Consider the following 20,293-nt stretch of genomic DNA (forward strand, 5'->3'; position numbering starts at 1 on the left):
ACCATGGGCGTTGAGTGGCGCGACAAGCAGTTGTATCACGAGGTGGCGTCGAACTTGGAAGGCGAGGCGCAACGCTGGTTTGCGACCGTCATGGAGTCGGTACCGTAGTCGGAGGAGAATATCAACACGTTGACCGACATGGTCCGCGTCAAGTACATGACGCAGCGCAAGGGGCCGGAGGTGGTCGACCTCCTCAACGCGCGGCGTCAGATGCGCCGAGAGAGACTGGTCGAGTACGCGCATTCTCTACGGGAGGTTGGTGATCGCGGCGACGTAGGCAAAGATTGGCTCGTGAATGCCTTCTTGAAAGGCATGAGCAGCAGCGAGGGAGCGACGCACGTGCGCGGACATCGTCCACGAACGTTGGGCGAGGCCGTGAACATGGCGGTGCCACACATAGGCGAGTACGGTGAGGGCTATGGTGTTGGCTTGGACTCGGCAATGGCGCGCTGGGACGAGTGCGAGGCCGCGCACGGGCGCGGGCCCTTGACAGCGTCGGTGACGGCGTCGAGCAGCAAGGAGCAGTCGGGGTTGGTCGGCAACTTCGGGAGTGTGGTGAGCGGGTACGGCCCGATGTGGGGAACGACCGCGAAGCCACCAAGGTACGACACCTCGGGGCGACCGGTGCTGTCCGGTAAAGCCAGTGCGACGGAGTGGTGGCGGGCGATACCGCCAGGATTTAACTGGTACCCGCTGGTACAAGCGCCACCCGGGGTGGATAATCGAAAATTCCAAGGACGAGTGGCGGAGAACGCGGCAAGCGGCCTGGTGGCGGTGATCAGAACGCCAGGCAGCGAACCAAGGCGTTCAAGGTCGAAGGTCAGCACGACGCGAGCATGTACGACACGCGAGACGTCACACAGGATGAGGTGGTCAAGACGCGTGAAGGCCGCTTCAACGGCACCGTGAACGGCTTCAGCAGAGGGCACCGTTCGTGCCGCGCCCTGGGACCAAGTGCCACTACTGCAACAAGGTGGGGCACTTCGTCCGGGATTGCAACGTGAAGAAGGCGGACCTTGCCGAGGTGTACGGGCAGAGCGGGTCAGGAACGATCACGCAGCCGGGAAACAGACAGCGAGCGTAAGGGACCCGGGCTTGCAGCTCGCTGATCCGGACCCGGGAAAGCAGATTGAAGACGAGCGGCGCACAGCCCACCGACAAGGCTGGCCCAACGACATGAAAAGGAAGACGAAGAGACGGAGGCACGGCCAGAACGCGAGGCGGCATCAGGTCAAGGCTCAAGGGCGGCAGGTGATGTTTGCAGCTGGGGATGGCGAAGGGCGACCAGCCCGAGCTGTCTCCAGCAGCACCGTGACTCACGAGACGGTATCGAGACGCCAGGAGATGTCCAGCGCAGGGGATGGCGCAGCACGACTCTCCGCGGTGACTACTGGCGGCCGTCAACATGGACGCGAACGACGGATGCGAGGCGGCGCTGGTGACGAAGCTGGCGTTGAACTCAGCGAAGGTAGCGAAACGAGCGCACTCGAGGGCGTCGGCGACGACGCGGTAGTCGACGTGCACATGGAGGTGGTCAACACGAATCCGCGCGTGGCCACCGTGACGCGTGCGCAGGACGAGACACACGCGGTCACCGATACTGGGAACGGGGCGACGACTGTGGATGGCGGCGACTCGCGGGGTACGAGGAGCGACAGCACCGAGGATCTGGGCGGCCAGCACGACTCGACGACGGTGAGCACGTGCATAGACGCCCAGACCGCAACGCTGGCGAAGGCGTGTCGCAGTGAAGGCAGGTAGGGGTCGGAGGAAGACAAAGGCGGCGGTGATGCCTCGCCGGCATCTCTGTAGACGGCAATGTCGGGAGAACTGGCACGGCGGGACGACGCGACGGCCAAAGTAGTGCTGGCAGGAGTGGGAGCTGCGGAAATAGCCGAGATGAGGACAGCTGAGATGGCGAGATGGGAGTGCAAACGGCAGAAACGCAACGAACACACCAAGGCTCGGTACGAACGACGAGCGGCGAGCAACCAGGCGAGCGAAAAGAAGGTCGATGGGATCGAGTGCGGTGATGGCGGAAAGCCCAGCGACGTGGACGACTTCGAGCATGGACGGGCGTCACAACAGCAAGCAGATGGCGCAGCAGAGCGGCGAGTGAAGGGCAACGAAGACGACTCAATGGCGGTGGTTGAGATGCTGCTACGGCAGTCACGAACGCGGCGCAGATATGAGAAGCGCGTGTGGACAGCCAAAGCCAAGGAACGACGGGAGCTACGGACGGTCTTAGCGAAGATGCAGTATCCAGAAGAGGCGTTCTTCGCCTTCGATGAAGTGTGCCAGCGATGGGGAGCTGGAAGTGGGAAGACGCTGACTCGAGCAGAAGCTGTAGGAGCTGGGCACGCGCTGCCCACTGCAAGCGAAGTGAGGCGAGGAAGACCGCGGCAGCAGCGCTGCGCGAAACAGTACGTGTATCACAGCAGGAGCGTGTACGCGCGACCGTTCGTGAGACACAGCAAGAGCGATGGGCGACCGATGCGGGTTGCGCGGCTGCGCGTTGTGCTAGCACCGACGGTAGTCTCGCTGCCGACAGCGAGATTGACGGTCTGTGTCGAGGAGAAGCAGATCAAGTTAGACACCGGTGCGCAGTACTGCGTCGCTGGTGAAGCGTGGCAAGCGTACGGCGAGGGGCAGGACGTACTGCCGCGCGTCGACTATGTGGAAGGATTCACGGGAGCTGTAGCGCGCGTGCTGGGCATCTGGAGGTTCCAGTTTCGCACACAATACGACCAAGTCATGGCAGTGGACACGCTGATCGTCGTGGTCAAGTCGGGGGAGTTCCTGCTCGGCGAGGCGTGGATGCTCACGATGGGCGTGAAGATCGACTTCGTCTCTTGCGAGATGAAGTGGTTCGAGGGCGGCTTGAAGAAGGTGGTGCCGTTTCTGTGCAGTGAGCAGCGAGGTGAGCGCGCCTCGTACGGCGTGCACGGGTACGCACGGGGACGTACCACAATGTGCAGTTAGCGGTGTCAGCGCCTGACGGCACCGAGGGCAAGTTCGTGCCGGACCGGCGAGTGGAGCCATACTTGCTGACAGCACCGACGTTGACGGTCGTGCGCGGTGGTGAAGTGACGGCGCCGATACTGAACCTGGAGGGACGCGCCACGAAGTTGCCGGCACGCGAGGCGTTGGTCACCTGGACACCGACGAAGGGCGAAGTTGAAGTCATGGAGTTAGACGGCGAATTCGATCGCGACCGCGTACGACACTGGCTGGAGCGCATCCTGAAGGCGAGAAGCGAGCAGTTGAGTATGGAAGGCGAGCTGAAAGTCGGAGCCATGGACGAGTAAGAACGAGAGCTGTTATTGACATTACTACGGAACTACCCTGCGATGCTGGAAACCAGGGAGGGCCGCCCGCCGATGACAAAGTTGGGGGTGACCCACGAGATCCATACTGGTACGGCCGCGCCGATCAAGGTGCGGCCGAGACGCTACTCGCAGGCGGAACAAGTCGTCGTCGACGAAGAGGCGGAGAAGATGCTGAAAGACAAGGTCATCGAGGAGAGCTGTGGGGCGTGGGGCTTCCCCGTGGTGCTCGTCAAAAGGAAAGACGGCACCGTAAGGTTCGGTATTGATTACAAACAGCTGAACGCCATCACGCAACGAGATGTCTACCCACTACCTAGGATAGACGACACGCGCGATCATCTATATGGAGCGAGACGCTTCACTACATTGGATCTGCACGCGGACTACTGGCAGGTGCCTGTGGCGGGTGGAGATCGTGACAAGACCGGATTCGTGACGAGAAGAGGGCTGTTTCGCTTTATTCGCATGCCATTTGGCCTTCCGAATGCACCAGGAACTTTCAGCGGATGATGAATGCCGTGCTGCACGGACTGACGTGGCGAAGCTGCCTAGTTTACCTGGATGACGTTATTGTGTTCTCGCGGGGGAACGTGGCTCAGCACGTCGTCCAGCTGGCGGTGGTGTTGGAGAGGTTGGACAACGCGGGCTTGTCGCTCAAAGCGAGCAAGTGTTCGTTCGCCACGGAACGACTGGAGTATCTTGGCCACGAGCTGAACGCGAATGGAGTGCGCCCGATGGAGAGCCTGGTCGACAGTGTGCGGCAGTTTTCTGCACCACAGGATACCATAGAAGTAAAACGATTCGTGCACATGGCGGGGTACTATCGTCGCTTCGTACCCCAGTTCTCGAGCAAGGCAGCACCGCTGACAAAGCTGCAGAGGAAAGGAGTCGTTTGGCGTTGGGGCGAGGCCGAGCAAAACGCGTTTGAGTGTCTGAAGGTGGCGCTCACGGAACGTCCGGTACTCGCGTACCCGGACTTCACCCGACCATTTAAGTTGATTACTGACGCCTCTAATGTGGGGCTTGGAGCGACGCTGACGCAGGACCAGGGCGAGCAGCCGATCGAATACGCGTCGATGGTGAACTCACCCACAGTGAGCAATTACAGCATTACGGATCTTGAGTGTGCTGCTGTGGTGTGGGCGGTGAAACTATTTAGGAGGAAGTTCTAGTTAGTCACGGACCACTCGGCCCTGAAGAGGCTGATGACGTCCAAGGACCTGACGGAAAGGCTGCACCGCTGGTCTCTACAGCTACATGAATACCATTTTGAAGTTGTGTATCGCCCGGAAGCGATCAACGTTGTCGCAGACGCTCTATCCCGAGCGCCAGTGCAAGTTGTGACAGTAGGAGAGCGAGTCGAAGCACCTGCTGGTGGCGAAGGGCAGCTGACGGAGGCAGAGATCCGTGCCGAACAAGGACGTGACCGGATGGTGAAGAATCTGCGCTACAAGGGCTGATATGGCAACCGAGCGATCACGGTGGTCGAGGACGTGGTGTACATACAGAGCGAGGACGGAGGCCGATGCGTGGTGCTGCTGACGGCCTCTGGTCAACAGCACTACGCGAGAGTCACGATTCTATCTACTCCTGTCACTCACGAACCCCGCAGACGTATGCGAGGCTCGTAGTGAACTATTGGTGGCCGGACATGAGCGCGCATGTGCGACGATGGGTGCGTGCGTGTCGAGACTGCGGGAGCAGGAAGGCAAGACCGAAGGAGGTCATCCCTCCGCTACGGAGTCAAGGTGTAGGGGCTGTTGGTGATCGATGGGTGCTCGACGTGGCTGGCCCGCTATCCGTCACGCCCGACGGCAACCGCTATGTGTTTGCGGGGGTCGACTACACTGCGAGGTACGCGGTAGTGGCGGTGGTCCCAAACCACACGGCGAAGGGCATCGCCAAGTTCATCTTGGAGAAGATTGCGATGGTGTATGGGCCGATGCGCGAGCTCGTCATGGACGGCGCGCCTGAGTTGAACGGCGCGGTGATTGAAGCGCTAGTGAAGTCACTGCAGGCGAAGCAGGCGACGCCGGTACCGTACAGGCCGGCGTTGATAGGGCTCGTCGAGCGATTTCATCGCTCCTGGAAGGATATGGTCGCGCTCTACGTGGCCGAGGCTCAAAATGATTGGGATCGGTGGCTGCTGTGTGCACCCTATGCGTACAACGGAGCGAGACACACGAGCGCGGGGTTCAGCCCCAACGAGCTCATGATGGGTAGACGGTTGAGAGCCCCGAACGAGTTGCTGCGCGTGAGCGGTGTGCGGCAGGTCGGGGAGTTCGCCGAGTACCAGCGGCGATTGGTGGCGAACATGGCGAGAGCGAGCGAAGCGGCACGGCTGGCGCTGGAGAAGGACCAACGCCGCCGCGAGAAGTATTACAATCGGCGCGTCAGGCAGCGCCGGGAGTTCAGCCCAGGCGACTTGGTATGGGTGCTGCGACCGCCCAGAGGCAAGGGCATCACGAAGCTCGCCCATCAATGGGTAGGACCTGCCAAGGTTGTGCAGACGCGGGGGTTCGACAACGTGGAGGTCATGCGGGACGACACAGGCGAGCATTTCGTGACGCATATCAGCTTCCTGGTGGCGAGCAGCTGCCCGAGTGACTCGCTGGGCGCGATTGCTGAACGAATCCTCGCTGAGCTGGCAGAGGAAGACGACGAAGCCGAGACTGGCTCGCGTGGCGACGGCCAGGCGGCGAATGCAGCGCCGCTAGGACCAGATGCGAGTGGCACAAGCGACGGAGTGCCAAGTGTGACAGTGGTGCCGGTGCGTGAAGCTGGACCAGAACCTGAAGTTGCTGGTCCAGTCGGAGACTTCAGGGGGTAAAACGAGAAACGGTGGTGGCGCTGGAAGAAGCACCGATGTCGGTGGACGGGCAGAAGGTGCCGCTGGACAAGATGAACGACTGGTGGTGGCAGATGCGACTGCCAGGTTGGAACCGACGAACCCGAGAATAGTCGCAGCGAGCGGTGACGCCGGTGGTAATGCGCCGACTGCGGCACCCAAGCAACGCCAAGCAGCACTAAGGAACGGGCAGCGAAAGAGGAAGGAGCGCTCAGACAACGATGCTAAGGACGACAAGAAGCAGAAGCAGCAACGGCGACGAGAAGCCGATGCAGCGCGAGAAGCACGGCTTGCGCGGCGCCGTGCTGCACGTGACAAGCAGGAGGCCCCAGAAGCCGAGGAAGTGCGTCCAGACGACGATCAAGGGCTACACGGCGGTGCACGTGCCGAAGTACGAAGGCGCAGTGCCGGTGACGAAGCCACGAGGGAAGTCGGTGAGCGAGAGCGACAAGCGGTCGGGCAAGGACGACCGACAACTGAGACGACGGCCACGGCACTGAACGAGATTGCGCAAGTGCAGTTACGGTGGGAGCGGTCGAGATGCTGCAGGGACGAGGGCGTCGGCGACAGCCAGCACCACTGCCAGAGTTATTGCAGGTGGCCACGGCAGGCTACATTGTTGAACGGGCGAGGCGACGCGTGCGGAATCGCGCCGGACGCTATGTATTGGAGCATCAAGTGGAGTACGGTACTCGACGGGGTGGACCGATGAGCAAGCGATGGCTCACGGCCCAACAGTTCGAAGAGCTGCTGGATAACGGCAAGATCGAGGACGATCTCGCAGCCGGGGATGACGTGTAGTAGTAGAGATTTTCTCGTGGCCAAGCTCCACGACGGTGACCTGCGTGACGACGGTCGAACGGTGATCGACTTGACAGCGTCACCATGACGAAGAGGACGGTGACGAAGGAGTGAACGAGCAGTCAGTTGGTGGTGGATGCAAGCCAGCGGGCTGGTGCCACAAGCGCGAGGGATCTAGAAGGGATGCAGAGGGTCGCCATTGAAGCTGGGCGACTCGAGAAGATCGCAAGGAGAGACGACACGGCTAGGACGAACGACGTGCAGTATGCGGAGAAGGAGAGGCGACGAGGAAGAACCGATGAGCGGCAGAGAGACAGCGTGAGGTGAGTAGGTTAGCAAGGACACCGTAGCAAGTAGGATAGACGCGGATCGGGGGAACTTCGGTAGATAGGAGGGTGCGGTCTTGCGGACTGGCAAGCCTGGCCCTCAGTTCTGGATTTAGTGCGGGAAGAGCATTAACGACGAACTAATCTAAGCTACTTGGTGTCGAACGCGGAGTTAGTGTTGCTACCTATCGGGAATTGGGGTACGGCGGCACTGCACGAGGTACGCTGTTCGGGGTTACGTATGCGCGTGGTAGAGCAGTAGGGTGGTGAGGACCGCGGAGAGAAGCCGCGGGGGCTTCGACGTCAGTATGCGCGCTGGCGTCGTGCCGAGGGGCATGGAGCACGGATAGCGCACTTGTGCCGTCGCTCCGAGTCCGCTGTATATTGCATGTAAACCGGAACGCTTGCGGGGAGCAGCCTAAAGACCTACCGGGGTTGCGGTCGCCGATAATTGCTCTCTCCTCACTGTCCCTATCCCTGTCGTCAACGGTGGGCTAAGGGCCAGCTAACGCTGGAGACTCCCATGATGTCATGCTCCCGTTCTAGGCGAGGCTCAGCTCCAGGAGTTGTCAACTGAGTAGTCTAGAGTAATTGCATCTGTCCCCGCGTGGGATATGCCGACACTAACAACAATAAATTCCGACATTACATTTTGACCAATGACGTTTAATCAAATAGAAAAGCCAAATTAATGATTCCGACAAAATCCCAGAGCCACTGATTTCCGCGTGAACCCGAGCGCACGCCACCTTGCATTAGATTAGAGATCATTTGCCAAGATGCCTCGGGGGCGATAGCCGCTTAAGGTGACGGGTGATCGCAAACTGCACCAGCACAAGAACAGTTAAGTGACCTACGGTTTTCGTCTCGCTGTCATCAACTCCCACGAAAGCGTCGGTATGCAAGACACGCTCGACTCGTTATTTCCCGGGCTAGAGGGGCGGTCCTCGACACTACGCGCAAGAGCGTTTACATCTGAGTCAAGAAGAAGGACAAGATCGTCGCCATTCGTGAAACTGTGGGGGTTGTAGCTTCCGTCTGCTCGGGACCGACACATCGCTGAGCACAGACGCCGAGCAAGACCTCGTGCGATGGGCGAAGGACTACCGCGTCGAGCGCGCCCCGGTTTCGTCGACGATGATGCGGGTGCGGGCGCTGCGAGTGGCCCGGGAGAGTGGTGTACCTCGTGACTTCTTGAAGGATTCGACGTCCCAGCTCATTTTGTACCAAACATATTGATTATGAAACATTATAGGTTGGCATGATATTTGATAGGGTTATTTGTGCCCCTACCCTACTCTAACATCAATGTTGGAATCAGCAAGTTCTATACGGTAAAAGCCGCGTGGTTCTAGTAGTAATAGCTAACAACCTATATAAGCATACATGTATTAATACTGTATCCTTTCGGGAACCGCAGTGCGTATTTTGTAGCCCCTTAGTGCCTCTTGTGCTGTGAAGTATGTTGGAAATCCAATGTGAGTCGTTCCAGTAGATAGGGTTCTTTTACGTCTTAACCCCTTACTTCCCGGACCTATTTACGAGGGTAAATTTTACCCCGTCCCGTATATTATTGTATAGAGAATTGTATGTCGCGTCACTTAACCCCTTACATCCCGCATGCTGGAACGCTCAACATAAGAGGTGTATACCCTAATTCCCTCCAGTCGCAGCATCTATGTTATGTTGGAGGTCCAACATAAGACTGATTTATACGTGGATATTGTATGTACCATCGTTGCTAAACCTGGTATACAAAAACTAAGATATTTTTTGCGTGTAAAATGGACAAATGCACAGGATTAGGTTTGACTTTCCTGCGGGCTGGGTTCAAGGTGCCAAAAAAGGATTCTACCACCCATCAAAATCAGTGGCCGACGGACACTGAACTCCCTCATTCGAGAACTTGACCGCGTGGAGAACAATGGTCGGCCCCGTCGGCAAAACCCCACGCCACACGCTAACACCGGCACAGAAACAGCAGTGCCTCGAAGCGCAGCGGAGGGAGCGGCGACTGCGTCGTGCGGCAGAGAAGGAGGAGAGGGAGAACGCAGCGGCGGCAGCTCCACAGAAGAAAGCCGCGGCCAAGACCACAGCCGCGGAGGCGAAGGCGGCTACACCGGGGGCGACGGTCGCACCACAGGCCAAGAACGTGGCGCCAGCAGAGGCCAAGCCGACGGGAAAGAAGGCGCCGAGTCGGAAAAAGGCGCCCGCTGAGTCGCCAGCGATTTGGAGGACGGATTTTGTGCCAGGCCCCATCACATCGCGAGTTGCCGAAGCTGCTACATCGACAACCCCGCCTGACACCATGACATCAGATGTGGCGGGCGCGATGGCCAGCATTGTAACGGCGATTGTGGAGGAGAAGAGGCAAGATGGAGCGCCAGCAGCCAGGACGAGCAACACATCTTCTGGAGCAAGACCAACTGGATCGGGGAAGCGGAAGCGCGTGGACATGGTGGAATCGCGGAAGCGGCGATGAGGACTCCTTCAAGAGGAACGAGTTGACGACATCGAGGTATGTAATGTTGGAAGCGTCCAACATGAAGATGGTGATGACACGTTGCAACCAACTTATGACTAACATAACCTTTTGTTGTTCTTTTGTTTTGGCAGGAACTGTCAAGTGCTGAAAACGATACTGCGTCTGGTGAGGAAGTCGTCGCGGTGACTACTCCTGTTCTAGTGAATTGTGTCGTCGACGGCGACCCCAATCTGATGCCGTCAGGGGCTGCCGCTTGCACAAGCCTCACCTCCGACGAAGACCCCGACCTGCGTGAGGAACCTGAAGACGAAGTAGACGCGGAGGACGATGATTGCTGGGACGGAGACTGGGATATCGGTCCGCTGACCAATGAAGAATCGGATGCTGAACGCGAGGAGCTTCCTGAGTCGGTGTGTTCGTCTGCTGCAAAGGTCAGCAAGTACATCACGGTGATGAGGGACATCGGGTGGGAGTATGGTAAGTCGACCTCGCTCAACATAACTCTTTGTATAATCATATACATCCGACGTAAATACTAACATATCGGTTTTACACTATTTACAGACGAATCCAAGTTTGGCCCGGATCCCACGTATGCGAACTTGTACGATGGACCGTATGGACCTACGCACAGTGTTCTTGAAGTCGCTGAAGACCCTCTCGCGCTCATGTTCTATTTCATGCCGCCCAAACTGTGGGCTCAGATTGCAGTTGAAAGCAATACCTACCACCGTCAGTCGATTCCACAGCGCGCGCGGGCAATTCGGACGCAGTAACGTCGAAGTGGTGGTGAAGTGGAGGACGTTGAAGACATTCGACTGCGTTTATCAGGCGTGAAGGACATTGCAGCATACGAGGTACTGCAAGTGATGGGCTTGCTTATTGCTAGAATGCTGGCGCCTATCCGCAAAGGCATTGCTGTACATTGGTCAGTGGGGAAGGTGGGGGCGATGCCTGCCAACCGGTTTGGGCTGTTCATGGGCAAGAATCTTTTTTTTTTTTTCACATCATGGGCTATCTTCACTTCTCCAACAACAAGTCGCCCAAGACCAGCATCGATCGAGTATGGAAAATACGCCCAGTCGTCGACGTCCTGCAACGGACGTTCGCCCGCGGCTACCGAGTGCCCCCTGTTATCAGCTTTGACGAAGCAACCCTTCCATCGCGTTCCAGATACAATCCTACCCGCCAATTCAACAAGGACAAGACCCACAAGTGGGGCACCAATGTTTTCGTCGCTGCCTGCGCCAAGACGGCTTACTCCATGAGGTTAGTACCCGTGGCGAGTACGAACTCGCTACGGTTTTGTTTGTGCTCAAGTCCTTATATTGGATGGTGCCCTACATAATGGATGATATATATCTCGATGTCTAACATAAGATTAAATTTATGTTATGTGTTGTGGCTGCAATATCTACAGAATTGAAGTGTACGGTGGCGCGAAAGCGCATTTGGGGACACCATTGCCCAAAGCCAATAATTCTGGAGAAGCTGCTGTGCTGCGGAACATGAATGCGCTATGCCCGCCAACGCCGACTGCCGCATGGCGTTTGGTGGTCACCGATAGGTGTTACACCTCGGCAAAGCTTGCGCTGGAGCTGCTTCACCGCCGGATGTATATGACGGGTACGATCCAGACTGACCGCTCGGGGTATGCCAAGAACGTCATCGCAAAGAAGAAAATCAGGACCGTGAACAAGCAAAAAGTGGTGGTCCCTCCGCAGGGCACTACCATCATAGCAGAAAACAAGCAATTCCCCCAGCTGAGCGCCGTCATGTGGATGGATCGGCTACCCGTACACATGTTGTCCACAGGAGGCAGTCGACAACCCACCACAGTCAGTACGTATGCATGCATGAGTACGCTACTCAGGATGACACACTAACATCGCTAATACTGTATCTGTTATAGTGCGTCGTGTACATGGAGATATGCAGGTTGTTCCTGCACCACGACTGGTGCAGGATTACCACCGCTCGATGGGCGGTGTCGACGTCCACGACCAGTTGAGACTCCTGCGCTACAGTGTGCAGCTAACGTACAAAACACGCAAGTACTACAAGACCCTCTTCTTGGTCTGTTTGATATGGCATTACTGAACGCCTTCATTATTTATCGCTATTTCCGGAAGGTGAACAACAAGCGCCCTCCTAAACACTTTGCGTTTCCGGAGACATTGATGGAACAACTACTTTCCGTCGACTCACCTGAAGCTTTTGAAGCAAATGAGGTAAGCGCTATGTTGCTGATCTAACATAACAGTAGGCTGGCATCACACATAACTCTATTTATGTTGCATTATTTGTTTGCAGCGAGCTACAAGCGCACAGGAACGAACGGCAGCGTCTCATGTGACAGATGGTTCGACTCAGCGGTCTGTTGAAGACGAACGACCGGCTTTGGTGGAATCGGATCACCGCCTCGAGGAGAATCTCGACACGGTTGACTGCGAGCAAGGAACGAAGCGGCGTCACCGAACATGCAAGGTGTGTGCCATTCTCAAAGTGAAGCCACGGAAGTTCACCAAGTACTTTTGCCCCGGGTGATCAATGGGCAATCGACGGTGCGTGATTCCTGCTAATTGTTTGATTTTCGTATACTAACATGCTGTACGATGATGCAGTACCTACTTGTGTAATATAGCACGGGAGGGAAAAGAGAAAACATGTTTTCAGGTCTGGCATGCTGACTGGAGCGACGGCAACGACATCCCGCGTGCGCTCCTGAGCGCACACAAGATCCGTAACAGACCTCCGCCGTCGGGTCCTGGGAAGAAGCGACGCCGCTCGGCTCAAGGACGTCACCGCTCGGAGGGGTCGGTGGACGGAGATGGCTCAGCTGCTAACCAAGAGGAGGCGGACGGAGATGGCTCGGCGGCTAGCCAAGAGGAAGCTGATAAGGAGGAAAATGCTGACGACAGTGCAGGGGAGGCAGACGACGAGTTGTAGACAGCACGTATGTTTTTGGTAGCTTGCAATCAGTGGAAACGTTACTTTTGCATTCCTGCCATTGGCTACAGCATGTGGAACCATCGTTGCTGGACGTGTGCAACAATGCAAAGAGGGGCTAACCAATAACCGGGACATTTTTATTTTGATTTAGGCAGCATACGAGATGTAACTGGCTCATGTCACCTACATAAGCTTGCTTTATGTTGTAGTAGCCGCTACTTTACCCACCTGTCTCCTCTTCCACCCCCCACTTCAAAATCGTACTTACACTGCGACTCATACATAGATATATATATTGATTATGGGACAGGTAAAAATATACCCTCGTAAAAAGAGCCGGGAAGTAAGGGGTTAAGTACGCCGGGGTTTGGTGTGGACATACGATAGGGCTGGTAGACATGGTCAGGACATATCCAACATACATCGGTCGTATGTCATACCTGTAGAATGTGATCCGACAAACCGCTTATGTAGGCTAGGAGAACATAATGTATGCCCTGTTTATAGGTAGCCCAATTTTTTTATTGTTGCACACTTCCAGCGACAGTGACTAGATTTGTTTTGACCAATTGTCGGAAGGAAAGAAATCGTGTCAATTGATTACCATGTATTCCTGCATCACTGCCAATGTAAAGAACGGTCATGTTCGTCGTCTCATCGCTTCATTCTTCGTCCTCATCTGCTTCGTTCTCATCGCCACCTTCTCAACTGCGCGCATCAGCCTCACCAGCACTAGCACCGCCTGCGGAATCGCGACGCCGACGCTTCTTCCCCGAGTGCGATGGAGGTGGACGGTTGCGCAGCTTGTGGTCCTCCAGCAACAGCCGAGCTATATCCATTCCGTTACCCCAGTCGTTGTGCCAGATACTGACGCACGTCTTCGCCCTACCTTCACGCGCTACATTGCACAGATATTTTCTAGATAAGTGCGTTAGTTCTGTATGCATTTCCGTTATTAGCAAAACTCAATATAGCGTAACGTACCGCTTGTTGCCCTTAGAGCATTCTGGGCAGAAATACTTCGTAAATTTGAGTGGTTTGACCTTGAACAGCGCGCAGACCTTGCACGATCGCTGACGACGCTTGACACCTTGTTCGCCTTCAACTGTGTCGGGATTTTCCTCCAGACGATGGTCACCCTCCGATCCCCTTGCAGGTGACGCCTGGTAACTATCCGGTCGGCTTGGGGATGCTGTTCTGTCCTGGGCTCGAGTGGCAGTCTGTTCGAATATAGCCCACATAAGGACGTGTTATGTTAGCTCAAACTTCATCCCATAATTGATTATGTAGGATATACCAACTTAGCACTTACCTCAATCGCTGCGTACGTCTCCGAAGAGTCAATTGCAAGCAGCTGCTCCATCAGCGTCTCGAAGAAAGCGAAATGCTTTGGTGGGCTCTTGTTATTCACTTTGCGGTAGTGCCGATGCACAATGAACGCGTTTACCAAAGTCATATCCAGTAGTCCTAGAAACAACGCCTTGTAGTACTTCTTAGTCTTGATGCACAGCTGCACGCTGTACCGTTGCATCCGGAGTTGGTCGTGGATGTCAACGCCACCCATCCAGCGATGATTATCCAGAACCAACTCCGGCGCAGGCACCGTCTGTTGCTCTCCAGCAATACGTCTCGGTATCATTGACACAAAAAAGTTAGCCAATTTCCCGTTCCGGTTCGAAATTGTACGTACTGCATGTGCCCATCGCTCGACCACCTCCACTCGATAGTAAGTGAACGGGGTTCTTGCCCATCCACATGGCAGCTGTAATCTGGCTGAAATGCATGTTCTGGGTTAGCTTGATAGTGCCTTGTGGGGGTACCATTTCCTTCTTTTGTTCACCGTCTTGCACGCCTTGCACGTGACAACATCGTTTGCGTAGCCAGCTCGGTCGGTTTGAATTGTACCAGTTAGATAGATACGGCGATGTAGCAGCTCTAGTGCTAGCCTGACCGGCGTGTAGAAGCGGTCTGTGACCACCAACCACCAGGGCGATGACGGTGATGGTGGGCACAATGCTAGCATATTCCTGAGAACAGCCGCTTCTCCAGTGTTGTTATCCTTTGGAACTGGCGTCCGTAGATGTGTTTTAGCACCACAGTAGACTTTAATCCTATCGACACAGTGGGAGATAGCATAAATGTTAGCACTATGTTGAACATCACAATTTACCCACCACAGTTATGTCGTCTTCTACCAACATAAGGACTTCGACCAAAAAAACTTTGGCTAGCCGAGGCTAGCCACACTAGTTGCAGCACCAACCTCAAGCAATAAGCAGTCTTGGCACACGCAGCGACGAAAATCTTGGTCCCCCACTTATGCGGCTTGTCCTTGTTGAATTGACGCATCGGGTTGTACCTGGAGCGAGACGGAAGCGTAGCTTCATCGAAACTGATGACCGGAGGCGTTTGATAACCACGGGCAAATGTGCGCTGAAGCACGTCGACCACAGGCCTGTTTTCCAGGCTCGATCGACGGAAGCTCGCGGGGGCTTGTTGTTCGAAAAGTGCAGGTAACCCATCACGTGAAAGAAACGGTCCTTCCCCAAAAAAAAGTTGAAGCGGTTTTTAGCCATCGCACCGACATGCTTTGTTGACATGTGCAGCGATTTCTTTCCGAATTGGTGCCAACATTCGCGAAATTAGTAAAGCCATAGCACGCAACACATCCCACGCCTCAATATCTGCAACCACATCCAAGCGCCGGCGAATATCACCTAGATCTTCAACTTCTTGTCCCGACCGCCGCTGCTGGGATCGGATAGAGCGCGTCCGAAGCGATATTGACTGCGTATGGTAGTGATTGCTCTCCACCGCGATCTGCGTCCACAACTTCGGGGGCATGAAGTAAAACAGAAGTGCCAATGGGTCATCCGCCACGGATATGACGCTATCACTGGGTCCGTACGGCCCATCGTACAAGCCGGCATACGTTGGGTCCGGGCCAAACGTGGCAGGATCTATAGAAAAACACAAACAGTTAGCCTATGTTGTTCGTATGTTGTATGCGCATCAAATAGAGATCCAATTGTGTTGGATATTGTCATCATAACGTACCATACTCCCATCCGAGTGTCCTCATCATCGCCATCGTCTTCTTGTTCCTCGCTGACGTCAAACACGCAGAGTCCGGAATCTCCGCCGGCTCTTCCTCTGAGTCCTCATCCGTAGGAACACCAACATTCCAGCCCTCCACCCATTCATCGCCTTCATCATCATCTTCGGCTTCGGGCTCACCTGGAAGTGATGGGTCCTCATCCGAGTTTAGTTCCGTGCATTGCTCAGCACCAGTAGTCATTAGATTAGCGTCGCCATCAATAATGCACTCCACAGGCAGCTCCAGGCTCCGCACATTGTCATCTCTCCCACCAGAACTTGTTTCATCTTCGCCCGCACTGTCATCTTCAATTACTGCACGACGCCGCTTGCGAGAGCTGGTCGAAGAAGGCTTGTCACGAGATGTCGAAGTCAAACGCGAGCAAAGCGACGATGCAACCATCTCTGCGGAAGTGTCGACGAAAGCGACGATGTCAGACACTACCTCCTCCACCACGCGCGAAATGGGGGCGTCCAGCCTTCCAACCCTCCCGCCCCTCCGTACCACCTCCGATACCACCTCCTTTGCCTCCGCCGTCGTCTCCTTGGCCCCCGCCGCTGCCTCGCACGCAGCCGCTTTGGCCTCGGCTGGCTCCACACGACCTCTATCCGACGGAACCGCACCGATCTTGGACTCCGCTCTCTCCATGGCCGCAGTCGTGAGCTTCGTGGCCTTCTTTCTTGTCGACTTCTTTGTAGTCTTCGCGTCCGCTTCGCTCTCTTTACGCTCCGCCCGACGCATACGCCGCTGATAGCGGTCTCCGAGCAGTGCTTCTAAGCATAGCTGGCGTTCTCGTATAGAAAGCTGGTGTCGGGGAGTCTTGCCGGTCGGGGCGACCATCTTGCTTCTTGCCGTCGTTTTGCAGAATGAGGAGCTGATGGCTATGAGCCACTCGTCCTAGATGGGTGAGTGGAACCTTTGTCTGCCCACTGCTACCGAACCCCACAGAGGGTAAACCTAAGCCTGTGCATCCGTCCATTTTACACGCAAAATATTGACTAGATTTCAGTATAATGTGACAAGAACAGTCATCCCATACAAAATCCAAGTTTAAATCTCTCTTATGTTGGAGGTCCAACAAAGCATAGATGCTGCAACGAGAAGTGAATTAGGGTATACACCTCTTATGTAGCACGGTACAACATATGGGCTGGAAAACCCAGAAAACATCGCATAACGCCACTCAAGACAAAATAAAGCGTCAAATGACAAAGTATCTCGAACAAGCAAGCGCATGGCTTCCTCCAGCCCGGAGTTCGTGTCCGTGAGCACCCCCGGCGGCTCCAAGCAGATGACGCTCGCCCCGTTCCACGCCACTGCATCCCAGATCGGCACGAAGCACAAGAAGCGCAAGGCCCACCCGACACATGACCCTAATAGCAACTCTACCGGTACTTCAACTCCTTCCACGACTCCAGCACCAACTGTACGACCACCGCCACCACCACTACCAGTATTGCTACTACAGCAGCCGCTATTGCAGCAGACGAAGGCAGTCGGCGCCGCAACTTGGCGCGCGCCGGCGGCGGCTTCTGCGGCGACGCCCACTGGTACGACCTGCAGCTGGAGCGGCGCTTGCCGCAGGCTGGGCCCATGCTCCGCGAGCTGGTGCTGGCGCTGCCGCCCTGCGGCGACCGCCACGTGCTGGACCTGTGCGCGGGGAGCGGGCGCGCCGCCGCGGACGTGCTGGAGGCCAACCAGACGGCGCGCCTGACGGTGCTGGACTCATCCGCGCAGCGCCTGGAGTTGGCGGCCCAGCGGCTGGAGAAGCTGCAGTCAGGAGCTGGTGGTAGAGTGATCTTTGTCACGCGGGGGGTGATGCTAACAGACCTAGCGGAGCTCTGCACCGAGTCGGTGGACGTGGTCGTGGGCTGTCTGGCCTTCCACGTGCTGGTGGAGAGGCCCGCGCACTACGCGCAGGGAGGAGAAGGGGACGAAGCGGAGGCTACCCTGTCCACGGAGGCCAAGTACGAGCAGCTATTTTGTGCCGTGTACCGCTCGCTGCGCCCGGGAGGACACGTCGTGTTCGCGGACCACGTGGATCAGCTGCCGCTGTTCCAGCAGCTCAAGGCGCTGGAGCGAGCCGGTTTGAAGATGTGGACTGCGCGTGGTGCGTGGATGTCTCGTTCGTGGGCGGAGGGCGCAAGCCGCTGGCTTAGTGTGTGGGTGTGAAGGCGATGGAGATGTTGAACGCAAGTTTTGTATGAGAAGGGTATGTGTGAATGGAGGCAGCACAGGCAAGAGTGATTTGCTGTGAATCAAAAACGACATTTACACTGTCGGCGTCTAGCATGCGGCGTGTCTCGGGAAGAATTCTGCAGCGCTGTCCTGCAGCGCAATTCACGCAAGCATAGATGATATTTGTGGTTGGCGAGGAGTTGGGCAAGTCATCCTAGGATATTCACGCGATCACCAAGTGAGCGCCACACTCTCTCCAGGTGCTCACGGTAGGATCCATGGAGCCTATAGTGATTTCACCCCAGTTTGGGCAGCATTTTGGCTACATATTCACTCAATTTGAGCAATACGGTGTCATGATGCATCATTCAAGTAGAAACCCTCGCGGGTTGAGTTCGACTCTCGTTTACAACTCGCACCCAAGCAAGTACGCCCGTCCTCCTAGCAACGAAAACATCAGCTATTGCAACAATGTGGATGATTTTTGCCGCATTGCTCGTTGCCATCGTCTTTCACATGGTTACTGGGTCACACAAACCGATACAAAGATCCGAAGACCGGAAGCTTGAGGGCGCGGTGGCGGGTGCCCGTCGAACACTTGAGCGGAAGATTGGAAGTTGAAAAGTGATTGATTGAATCGTTAGCGTGGCGTCAGCTCATTGCCGCCGCACAACCAGTAGTTCTCAGCGACCTGGACACGCGACAAATATCTAGGTCCCATCCTAAAGTCTATCAATCTCAGATCCTAATTCTATCCTGATCTACCAATGAGAATCTGCTAATCCAAGACGTACAGCTTCATCCAAATATGCGACTTGCGTCCCATAATCAAAAGTTTGGCTCGAAAACTTGATTCTTGCACATCTCAAGGATTTTTAGCCAATGAGGTCGCATGAAGCGCCATCCCATAATCATGATAATTCTTAATATTGACCAGTAGGATAGCATGTAACGAATATAAACCATGCAATGTTTTATTACGCTGTACAGCGTAAACAGAAAGGTATGCATTAGCAATTGACGTGGGAGTCCCCTGCCATCTCATTGGCAGACGGACGTCCACGTCACATACTCACGCCGCCTCACCTCGCCGACGAGTCGATGATTACTCATCGCCACAAAATCTCACTTGCTGTAGTCAACGAAGTTGCTAATACGTCGAAGAAGCTGCTCAAGTCGCACAATACGAGTGGAGTGAAGAAGTGGAGAATAACCGAGGATTTTCCAGTGGCTGCGGTCAAGGTTCGGTAGTAATCTCCCGGATAGTAGCGTTAGTAGACATACTATCACTACTATTATTATTATTATTACTATAGTACTGGGGTTCGAGCCATTAGTAGTGCTAATTGAACAGTAGCCCTTACAAACATGGATAGTAGTGACAATAGCACTACTAATGTACCAATACTTCAACTGACGGAAGATCTTCGAAAGGCGCAAGGATGAGTGGTTCTCCGGCCTCCCCACCTACCGCGAACTTCAGTCAGGAACCTCCATTCTTCGACTTCCAGCCTCATACGAACGTATCATGAGGTGCGCGAAGATCAATTGTCGCTGGAGTGCCATATCGGAGACTGCTCCGTGCTGTGTATGTGGCCGTCAGGTGCATCACCGGTGTAGTAACGAGCTATGCACTAAAGGCGAGCTCTCTCAAAGGTAACGTTGCTGTCTGGCGTTGAGTTTTTGACGTGGTGATTGTATTGAGTAAGTCCACGTACAGATTCTGCAGCCGCGCGTGTGTTCTGAGGGTCTTCAACGCGGATGACAGCGACCTCCAGTAGTCCACTCCGAGCAGTATCTCTGGAATATCGTGCTCAAGCAGTGCCACCGTGATCGATCTGAGGGAAACAGAGCTCGAGGGGGCCCGGCTGTAGTAAATAGCGTTCCGGATCACATCACTCATGGCCCCCCTGCGAACTCGACGGATCCGATTTGGACTTTGGTTCACCAGCTTGGAAAGCCAGTCACGTACAAGAAGAAGCAGTACACGAATATTTGCATGGTGTGTTTGGAGACTTAAACCTGGCGAAACGCACTTTGTCGCGCTAGCCACGCCTCAAACGCCAAGACGCATTTGGTATCTGCCCACAAGACGCATGAGATGGCAATTCTGGAGCTTCAGCGTCGCCAAGTTCGCGCTGACCGCTTCAGTGACCACGCCGACAGATCCAAAACTCCCAGCTGAAGACGAGCTATCAACCTAACGCCAAACGACTTGGTGGAAGGCGCCGGTCAGCTAAGAACAAATCACTGGCCACATCGGGCGATGGCTGATTC

The 20,293-nt window shown here is 55.5% G+C and overlaps 3 protein-coding genes across 3 annotated transcripts; 2 read left to right on the forward strand and 1 right to left on the reverse strand.

Moving 5' to 3' along the window:
- Positions 1 to 9,228: 9,228 nt before the first annotated feature.
- Positions 9,229 to 10,565, forward strand: IUM83_18362 (Pol protein; the record flags this gene model as incomplete). Its single annotated transcript, XM_067943357.1, has 3 exons — positions 9,229 to 9,762; positions 9,921 to 10,266; positions 10,354 to 10,565. 3 exons carry the CDS (start codon positions 9,229 to 9,231, stop codon positions 10,563 to 10,565), a joined length of 1,092 nt encoding a protein of 363 aa, XP_067784886.1.
- Positions 10,566 to 15,309: 4,744 nt separating this feature from the next.
- Positions 15,310 to 16,678, reverse strand: IUM83_18363 (Pleiotropic drug resistance protein; the record flags this gene model as incomplete). Its single annotated transcript, XM_067943358.1, has 2 exons — positions 15,310 to 15,701; positions 15,799 to 16,678. 2 exons carry the CDS (start codon positions 16,676 to 16,678, stop codon positions 15,310 to 15,312), a joined length of 1,272 nt encoding a protein of 423 aa, XP_067784887.1.
- A 394-nt stretch (positions 16,679 to 17,072) lies between these two features.
- On the forward strand, positions 17,073 to 18,010 carry IUM83_18364 (glucose-6-phosphate isomerase; the record flags this gene model as incomplete). The annotated part of the gene is made up of 2 exons (XM_067943359.1): positions 17,073 to 17,229; positions 17,307 to 18,010. The coding sequence occupies 2 exons, from the start codon at positions 17,073 to 17,075 to the stop codon at positions 18,008 to 18,010; spliced, it is 861 nt and encodes a 286-aa protein (XP_067784847.1).
- Between the last annotated feature and the right edge of the window lie 2,283 nt (positions 18,011 to 20,293).

Source organism: Phytophthora cinnamomi (assembly GCF_018691715.1).
Source record: "Phytophthora cinnamomi strain GKB4 chromosome Unknown Contig84, whole genome shotgun sequence".
NCBI lineage: Eukaryota > Oomycota > Peronosporomycetes > Peronosporales > Peronosporaceae > Phytophthora > Phytophthora cinnamomi.